The sequence below is a fragment of the Aplidium turbinatum genome, chromosome 6 (assembly GCF_918807975.1).
Source record: "Aplidium turbinatum chromosome 6, kaAplTurb1.1, whole genome shotgun sequence".
In the NCBI taxonomy this organism is placed as follows: Eukaryota; Metazoa; Chordata; class Ascidiacea; order Aplousobranchia; family Polyclinidae; genus Aplidium; species Aplidium turbinatum.
Window position 1 is genome coordinate 31,637,082 of NC_137477.1, and position 10,364 is coordinate 31,647,445.

The 10,364-nt window shown below is 36.4% G+C and overlaps 1 protein-coding gene across 1 annotated transcript; it reads left to right on the forward strand.

Moving 5' to 3' along the window:
- The first annotated feature begins 355 nt into the window (after nucleotides 1-355).
- On the forward strand, nucleotides 356-9,904 carry LOC145772615 (beta-1,4-galactosyltransferase 1-like). Its single transcript, XM_082584479.1, has 6 exons — nucleotides 356-666; nucleotides 3,371-3,530; nucleotides 4,621-4,841; nucleotides 7,067-7,206; nucleotides 7,942-8,030; nucleotides 9,046-9,904. The coding sequence occupies exons 1-6, from the start codon at nucleotides 363-365 to the stop codon at nucleotides 9,230-9,232; spliced, it is 1,101 nt and encodes a 366-aa protein (XP_082440605.1). The 5' UTR covers nucleotides 356-362; the 3' UTR covers nucleotides 9,233-9,904.
- Nucleotides 9,905-10,364: the final 460 nt, after the last annotated feature.

The following is a 10,364-nucleotide window of genomic DNA, read 5'->3' on the forward strand; positions in this document are numbered from 1 at the left end:
TTTACGTCTTTTTGTTACCAGTTTATAATTTCCCACTGCATGTCGTACCCCCTGGTTTGGTGCTTCCTACCCCCAAGGGGTACACGTACGCCTGGTTAAAAATCGCTGAGTTACGAAATGAAGTCGCACATCGTCTTTGAAAAAAGAGACAACTAAGCTATTATCAAAATGAAAGATAGAAGTTGATTGTATTTGACCTCGAAAACCAAATTATTTTGAAATCAAGTCTTTGCCACTTTCCAACTTTGAGAAATACGAAGCACATCTTAAAAACAAAATTATCAAGAATTTAAACAATTATTAGTCATTGACTAGTTGAAATATCAAGTTCTATCATTTTTTCAGATGACGAAAAGTTAACAATGAACCTAAGGCGTAAAAATGCTTCCTTTCTGTTGGTTGGTGCTGTATGCTTGTACATTGTGCATTTATTCATTGGAGTGGAGATTTATTCTAAGCGCCCAAATCGTTTCACTTCCAAAAGTATTCATGAAAGCACCACTGCTACGCTGCAACTGCATGAATCAACAACATACATAGCGACCCCGGCAGACACAACGACGGAATCTTTGACAACCGCTCTCCCAACCGAGCCATCTACCGGTTTATATAACTGCCCTGAGATCACCAACAACCAAAAGGGGCCGATTAACGTGAATTTTGAGGGTAAGTCCACAAAATTGTTTAAAATAGCAGTACGTTAATTTTTATCATAATTAAGTGTTAAATTTGAGTTACACTTTAAAACGTTTCATTATAGTTCTTTTTTGTTTGTTAAAGAATGCTTATTGAGATAAAAATTATTGAACTATTGATAAGATAAGAGTTATTGATATCCTATTGGGCTATTCAATTTCATATCATATAAAACTTTGTTTTTTATATCGTTTATTTGCTTCCGATGCATGTACAATTGTACATGTTTAGTTGCCATGGCGATCATTCCGCTTTAGATGATCGTGCAATAGATCACTTAGCTTAACTCAGCAAATTCACAATTACGGTTATTGCTTTTTAACTATTCTGCTGCAGATTCCAGAACAAGATTTAAATTGCAAATTTTTTAAGTTAATTTTTGCCTATGAAGAGAGTAAAAGAAAGTGGAGCTATTACAGAAAGAAAAAGAAAGTAAAGAAGAGGAACTAAAAAAGAATGAAGGAGCCTTTTTGAATTTCGTAAAAATTGCCTCTGCTAAAAAACAGATTAGCGACCAAAGTAAATCGCTACCTCAAGTTGAGACGGAAGAAGAAGCGTAGCTTACCTCGAGCAAAACAATAACAAAGTGATCATTGAAAGAAGTCAGCCTATGAATGAAACACTTTCAGATAAAGATAAAACAGATGGTATCTATTATTCTCATAACGACGTGGCTACTTGACCAGAAATGTTAACTCATAGCATGAGAGTTGAGATGATCAAATTAGGGCCCGAAAGGTTTCAGAATAAAGAAGGGCCATTCAAGCCAGCGATTAGAGTATTTAAAGAAGGAGACAGAGAAAGAATCCTTAAGCCATGGTGGCCTTAAGCTTTCTGAGTCAAAAGTGATTTTAATAAGACAGTAAAGATTTTAAAGAATGGTGATGAAGTTCTCAGATCATGGTTGCTATATTCGAAAAGCAAGAAATACCGATTGAAGAGAGACGTATCAGAAGGAATAAAATGATGCCTGGCGAATAGCAGAAGACGTAGGTCTCTCGGCTGTTGAAGAAATCATGAGATGCAATTTCGTGCAAAAATTCATAGGCGTTATATTGCGTTGCTACGTCACTGGTTGTATTAAGCGTTATCTGGTAAATAGCCAATAGCTTTCTAAGTGCTGACCCAGACAGCAAATCAGTTGTTTTTTATATTAATTCAACGTCTGCAGACGTGGTCACATTGTCTCAAAACAATTGAGCGAAACATTTAGTTTTTTCCCTCCTTGCAAAAACCTCTTGCTTGCTTTACTCGCTTGATTCAATTTTATTTGTGTATTGACCACGCATAGCTTCAGCTAAGGCAAAACATTTACGTGCCCTTCAAAAACTAATATCCTATATCCTGAAATAAACACATTGTTCATTGAACCAGTCAAATTGACATACTTCCGTGTTATGGAGCTATGAAGTATTGTGTGCCTCGTGCAATATATGACAAAACATATAGGGACGCCTCAGACTAATTTTTAAAACTTCACTGAAAGACGAAGCTACACAATACTATAGCTTACAAACTTCAAACACATAAAGTATTATTGAAATCTTTGTTTGGACGTAAATAATTTATGTAAGACATAACTTCAATTTTAAACCAAAATTTGCAACTCAAACTTTTCGGAAAACCCAGCATTAATTTCATAAATTTAGTCATATCGTGAGCTATATAAAGTGTGCGTCTATCAAAAAATATTATTTTGCTGAAAAAGCACAAACAGCGACCAAAACAAGGTTAAGTGACCGCCAACCATTTCTTGTATACTTCACAATGTAGATTTTAACAACCTGTTTTAACTTCTGTGAAATTCCGTTGAATCAGTTGATCAATAGACAAGTCACGTGACGCATGGCAGCACAGAGGTTCGGCGGCCAGCAGCCTCAAGCCAAACAAAAGAGCCGCATTAACGAACGACTCACTGACTTCAACACCATTTGTCATAGCACATGACTAGGGAACTGTATTCCGAAGGCTAGTGCAAACCGCTACTATCACAGCGAACTCGCAGCATCAGGCTAAAACAGGTCGTTAATATCTACATTGTGAAGTTAGCAACGATCATGCTGCTAAAAGCGAAACTCAATCTATTGCATTTCTTGCATAAATCCACTACTGACGATGACCTCGATGTTAGCTATAACCTAATAAAAATTATAAACTTCTCATAGCAGAAAAATGTTTTTGCGATCGAACTTGCTGCTCTTATGAAAGAATTCGCAACCACCACACAAGTTTTGATTTGAATAATCATTTTTCAAAATTGCCCTCATTGTATGAAAGATTGCCACAATCCTAAACTTATGTGGTGGGTGATCAATGCTTCTTTGGTGTGTTACAGCACAATCAATCATCACTACGATTCTTGCATTGTCCAAGCATTATACAATAACAAGCACCTATTCATGAGATTATTAACCGGCTTGGTGGCTTAGTAGTTCGATACCTTGTCGGGTCATACCAAAGGCTTTTTGTGGTACTCAACCTAATTCCTGCTTGGCACTGAGCAATGGAGTAGATTCGGGTAATAATGTACTCACTTGCGCCGTTATACGGCTGCATTGACACTGCCTGCTTCGTAAAGCGCTGAGGAGCAACGCATTCTGCGATGGATACAGCGCTATATAAAACTAACATTATTATTATTATGACTATAACTTTCACTATTATGCTGTTTCAGCTGGCACGTCTGATGGAAACTGGCCACCTACATTTGAAGAAATAGCAATAAAATACCCTTTGTTAGAATTGGGAGGGTACCATCCTAGTCCGGCAGGTTGCAAGAACAAACACAATGTTTCAATCATTGTACCGTATCGAGATAGAGAAGAACATTTGAGGTAACATGTCAGTTTGTACATTAAATATCATATTATTCTTAAATGCTTTTGTTTGCAGGCTAGTTAAGATTTAAAATCGATTTCTAAGCTAACTAAGAAGAAGAAGAAGAAGAAGCGTTTACTGAACCCACAGTTTGACAAGTTGTTTCCACAGATCAGAGTCATGCAATGTTAGCTTGAATTTGCTTGTATGTATGATCCTTCTATGACAAATAAAGTCAGATGCTATTGCAATGCAACACTTCACAATTTTTCCTCTTTGTTGTTTATGCGATGCCCAAAAGCAACAAGTTTTAATACAATAAATACACTTAAAAGATGATGTTACTAGTATCAATTTGTCGCGTGAGTGGCTGAATGGCGACAGCTCACTTTTGGCACACCATGTAAACTGCTGGTAAGAGTATGAAGCCTAAAGGTAACTATTTTGCTCAGTTTTATATTAAAATGTTAATTTTACAGGTAATGCAAAGAAATTTATTCTCACACGAGTCAGTTCAATCATATATTGCTAAAAATCGATTTCGATCAGCTAGAAGCTAGATCATCTTCAGTTAAGCTAAGCTTATTCAAATACAAACATAAGGCTATAAGAATATAATAGTTATAAGAATTGTTATAAGAATTAATGGTTAGTTATAAGAATAGTTATAAGAATAGTTATAAGAATAGTTATAAGAATAGTTATAAGAATAGTTATAAGAATAGTTATAAGAATAGTTATAAGAATAGTTATAAGAATAGTTATAAGAATAGTTATAAGAATAGTTATAAGAATAGTTATAAGAATAGTTATAAGAATAGTTATGAGAATAGTTATGAGAATAGTTATGAGAATAGTTATGAGAATAGTTATAAGAATAGTTATAAGAATAGTTATAAGAATTCTATTTGAATAAGCTTAGCTTAACTGATGATGATCTAGCTTCTAGCTGATCGAAATCGCTTTTTAGCAATATATGATTGAACTGACTCGTGTGAGAATAAATTTCTTTGCATCACAAGACATGTAACCGAGTCGTTCATATCAAGCATTGTTGTGGGTTTGACACCTGTCAGAAGATACTTCATTTTCTTGATAATTTTACAGGTTCTTCCTTTACTACACCCATATGATTTTGCAAAGACAACCTATCAGCTACAAGATATATGTTGTTGAGCAAGATGATTCTCTGACTTTCAACAAAGGTCAACTGATGAACACCGGGTACCAATACGTGCTTAATCAAACAGATTTCAGTAGCCGTTGTATGTTTTTTCACGATGTGGACACAATATGCGAAGATGACAGAACTCCTTACAAATGCAGAGGTCAGTCTTTTATTGTTGTCATTTGCATCAAGGCTTTATGACGCATGAATTAAAAATATGTGTAAGGAAAAGCATGAAGTTAATCTTAACATTATCCATCTTTGTACAACCTTATAATGTCATTAGCAACTTACGCGATTGTGAAGTATGATAAGATTTACATTACGAATTTGGGAAATTTGGAAACATGCTTCCAACATTTTATCACTCAGCTGAAGGTAACATTGTTACTCTTCAGACGACGATGTATTTCAGGGATTTCTGCCCATTTGCAATATCCTTAAATTTATTATTTCAAAACTACTGCGTGAGATGACATAGATTATTTTCTGCTATAATTTCGGTTTTCACTGCAGTAGCGAATTTGCAGAAAGTAAGTTACTTGGTCATCCTGCACCTAAAAAAAAACGAGTTTTGCATCTTTTTCCCGCTCGTTATGCTCACTCATTCAGACATCACAATTAAGTTAAAGAGGTAAAGATTGGTCATGTGTCCCTCAAAAACTGAGAAAAAAATGCAGCATTCATAAATAAAACCATTTAAGTAAACAATCAAACTATCCTTTTTTAGTGTCAATAGAGCTGAAGTTTAGTTTTTATAATAGACTTATAAAATGAAGTTTTTGATGGGTAAACCCCCTAGATTTTCTACATCTGTATTTGCTTTGAATCTCTATTTGCATTTGTTTTTTGTTACGTATGCCTTGTCTGTATGGTAACCCAAAAAATGTGCTTTTAAATCTTCCTCAAAAAATTCGTTTCACAAGACCTAGTTTAATCGTATACAGCTAAAATCGTCGTTGTGCTACAAGATCTCTTAAACCAAGCCAATCAAATTATTATCGTCGGATTCAGGTGCGGATCTATGGGGGGGCCCGGCCCCCCCCCCCGAAATTTTGTGAGAAATTTTTGAATGGTTTGATATGCTTCTAAACAGCTGATATTAGTCCCACAGCGGACTTACACCCCCCCCTTTGGCACGCGTGTGACGTCACAATATTGAGAATGATGCTTTCAGTCTCCATGTCTCTAAAACAAAGTTTGCCTAGTTTTAAGCGAAACTCCATTAAAAGAGCGAGTTTTGCCAATACCAAACATTCAAACATCTCAGCCAGGAATTAGCAACAAGAAAACACAGAGACTTAGCTTTATTACCGAAAAAATGCAGAAGAAAACAAGATCTTATCCTTTTGATATGCCACCGGACAGCACCATTTTACAGGAATATTTATACCCATATTTTCGTTGAAAATGCTCTCAGAATGCACCAAATTCAAAGTAATTTTTCAAAATTTTCTGGGGGAGCCTCCCAAACTCCCGCCGCTGGGTGTCGCCTTTGGCGAACACGCCGTCGAAACCCCCCAAATTCCTGGCTACGCCACTGATTTCTCATATCTGTTTTATCTTTTTCTTACTTTTTAATTCATTTTCAAATTTTCTGGGCCCCCCCCCCCCCCCAAAAAAAAATCCTAGATCCGCGCCTGGTCGGATTTCTATTTGAATCAATTTAGCTGAAATCTGAAGATGATTGAAGCAAATCGAAATCGAATATTTAGCTTTTAAAATTGAAACGACTTGTGTAAAAATAAATTTATTGTATTACAAGACACTTCGCAACGGATAAGGTATTGGCTTTCCAATTATGCAAACCTGGTTCGACTCCCCGCTTCAGCTGGTTGTTGAAAAACACCGCTCACCTCTACCCAGGGTGTATTAAATTGGGTGGGTGCAGTTGCTGAAGTAAAGGCGGCCGAGAGAAAGGAACTAGCCACCCTACTCTCCTTAGTGCCGAAGGCTTAGTATAATGAGAATCTTATCTTCTCATTCCCCAAAGCTCAGTACCTGAGTATGGGACCTTTACATTTACAAGACACTTAGCCAAGTCATTTTATGTCAAGCATTATTGTGGATTTGTCAGAAGATATTTCTTTCCTTTCTACTTCTAGATCCGCCACTTCTCTGTATTCATTGTTATCAACGTGTGACGTCACATCAATGCTTTCACAATTTACATGCTACTTTCCAGACCTTGAATCAATCAATGTCCAGAACGTCTGCAGACGTTGAATAATTGTAAAAATGACAGATTTTGCTGTCTGGGTTGTACTAAACTTTTAGATATTGCGTTTAATTAAAGTAAACCCGAAATGCTTGATGGCTTTGACGTTTGCAGGATCAGGCACTTTTTATCTACAGTAGCTTGCTTGTAACACATGTTTGTTGCAGGCGAAAACGAAGTGATCCACCTCTCACCGAGGATAGACAAGTTCAACTATAGATTTTGCTGCGGTATGACGGTGGGAGGTATACTGGGATTTCAATCGCATCAATTTGAAAAGATTAATGGGTTTTCAAACCTTTATTATGTGAGTGAAAGTATTCTAAAGCTTCTTATTTCTAGTTTATATTTCTTCGTATTTCTAAAGTTCTTCTCAAACATTGTGATTTGGACGTTTCAGAAGAAACATTGATATAAGATTTCAATGTGTATATGGCGGATCATACAAAAGATACAATCAATAAAATAATGTTTCTCGGCAGCCGATTGTAGCAAGAATTGACAGCGATAGACACTTGTTTCGCCCATGAGGCTGGGCTCATCAGTATCGCACCACAAATTCATGCCACAAGGGTATTCGGCCACCGCTTTTACCAGTCAGTGCTAGTGAGTGCTCAGCCTTGTGCTGATAGCCAGGAAGAACGCTCCTTTCTTCACATCAAAATAATGTTAGAGTGAAGATGAAATTCCTCATGGCTCATTATTCAAACGTTTTGTTTAGGTATTTTTTACCTACTGTTATTGTTGCGCCTGTATAGTACTTTTAATCGGCTAAGTAAAAGTTTTTGATTTTTTTTTAACAGATCTAAAAATTTATGTTTTCACAAGACGTTTTTACAATCTTGGACAAAACTTGCATTGTGAAGATTAATTTTGTTTCAAAAAATTCAAAATTCGATGAACATTGTACGGAAAGTCAAAGTTAAGAAAATGTGTTTTTTGCTAAAACTCATTCTACTTAATGATATGGTGAAACGCCATCTTGTTTTGTATCACATGCAATTACAACCCAAAAGTTATCAGTTGGGTTTATGTTGAGCAGGGTTGGGGAGCAGAAGATGATGACGTCAACTACCGTTTGGTCAACATCGGGAAATTCTCAGTGTACAGGCCTCCAGAAGATTACATAAAGTACGAGCAGAAAACGGTTGTATTGTTTTATGGTTGAATCAGTTTTAGCGTTTGTTGTACTTTGTAAGGCTTTTGCAATTTATTGGTAAAAAGCGTCAAGAACAAACCTTCTCCCAACTATCAAAGGCGCGAGTGAAACAAAAAGTGTTATTTACTCAAAGCAGGTTGAATGAACGCAAGTATTTGCAAAGACATGCAATTCAACAACGTGATTGCCAAACTGGTGCAAATATAAACAACAGCCTATTGATGTAGCTATTGTAGCCAGCACAAAATTTCGAGGGGGAAATAAGCATTTTGCACAAGTGGGTAGGCCCGACAACAAGTCACCGAAGGCGAGGGGTCTAAGGGAAAGGGTCCTCCCCAGAAATTTTTTAAAAAATACCCTAAAATTGCACATTCTGAGAATACATTCAACTTGAATCAATAATACAACTTTGTCAAATGATGCTGTAAAACTAACAAAGTGTGAAATTTGTGTTTGAACTATTTCGGGAAAAGGTAATCACAGTTTGCTTCCACCCACTTTTTAACTAGCGTAATGCCATAGAAAACTTGCCGGCTATGCATGCAAATTCACTTTTACTGTACTTGCAATATTGCCAAGTTGTTTTAATTTTGTATATTTCTTCGAAGAAGTGTTTAATACATAGAGAAACATTTCATGATACATTTTTAGGCTATACTTCTACAGGAAACTTAATTTCACATAAAAAAACTGAATTACTTTACTTTTATTTCTGCCAGAAGATTGTTTGTAATATTAGATATACAGCATTTTATTCATTTTTATTGAATTTGATTGATCTTACATTCACGGAGAATACGCCATTGGCTCATAGAGCACTCATTACAGAGCAGAGTCATTTGCAAACTATCCGCATGCTGAAATATTTAGCTGCATTGAAAGTAGCTTTCCCAATTATACTGTAAGACAGATGCTTGTATGAGAGCCTAGATTCTTTGACCTACCTAGGATCGTTTCATTTCTACAGTAATGTTTTTTTTTTTTCAGATATAAAATGATACGTCATAATAAGGACGAAAAGAACGCGGTCAACGGACAACGCTTCAAGATACTTAACAAGTGGAGGGAACGACAACCCACAGATGGACTGAATTCTTTAGAAACACAAATTACTAAAGTAATCAAATACCCAACACATACAAGGATATTCGTAAAACCCAAGCCTCAAGAGTAAATAATAGGAATTAGCTTCATTCACTGTGAACCTACCGAGCCTTTGAAAGAATTTTAGAGAAACTCACTCAAGCGTGTGGACTGTAGATGCACAAGCTCCAGAGAGCCTAGTAAGTTCCTTGAACTTACCGCTGTGAAGATGTGGACAAAGAGAAAATTTTATTCAAAGAGGACGAGCATTAGTTAGATAACATCTACAATGTACAATCATAATTGTATTCTGCTGACGTTTGGTGTGCTAAGACTTCTATTTGCATATTCTGGTGCGTAAACGTTTTCTTTTAATCCTGAACATTTTCATAATGCGGTATACAATATTTTTTCCCTTTTACAGTGAATGGTTGACTTCCTTGTTTGTAAAATGTTTTTAGTATTTATATCAGTTCATAAACTGTTTGTAAACCTTAACTAATGTAGTTATATCGTACTGGTAAAGAGATTATCGTAGCATAAATCTTTATTTTCAAGTGGGGTGTGAAACTAGAGACGTGATGTGTCGGTAAATTAGTTAGTTCATTCCAAATATTGACGCGCAAATCTTGCTCTGACGTCAATTTATATCATGCTAAACAGTGTTGTTCAATACCGAGGACTCCAATGAGTCCCTGAAGATTGCGAATTCGTCTGGAAGCACTTCAACTTTAGAAAATAAAGGTTTTCAGTTTCTATATTTGTCGCATAATAATTATTTTAACTGGTGTGATAATTTCTGCAAGGTAATTTTTATGTGGTTTTAAACCAAATAGGCTAATAATGTCAATTAAGGTACAGTATATTTTGTCGATGGCGACGCGAGGTGGTTATTCTTCTTCATCGTGTGTAGGTATCCCTGATCGCGTGTCACACGGCCGTAGGCCAGAGCATCACGCAAGCTCTTGCTCTATCGTTGAACTCGGCCAAATCCTGTGCAGAACACCTTTCTTTTAGGTCAGGGCATTCGAGTAGATGTTGCATCGTTTGCTCCTGTCCGCATTTGCAACTTGTGCTCCCCATGGAATACCCCCAGTGTCTCATCAAGGTTTTACACCTGCCAATACCAGTTCTTAAGCTGTTGAGGCATCGCCAATACTTCCACGGTTCACTCTTTCCGAGAGGAAGGCCTTCCACGGGTGAAAGCTCCATATTGGCCAATG

Coding starts and splice junctions, on each gene's coding strand:
- LOC145772615 (XM_082584479.1), top strand. CDS start 363: ATGAACCTAAGGCGTAAAAATGCTTCCTTTCTGTTGGTTGGTGCTGTA. Junction 3,531..4,620: donor GATAGAGAAGAACATTTGAG/GTAACATGTCAG, acceptor ATAATTTTACAG/GTTCTTCCTTTACTACACCC. Junction 8,031..9,045: donor CCTCCAGAAGATTACATAAA/GTACGAGCAGAA, acceptor TTTTTTTTTCAG/ATATAAAATGATACGTCATA.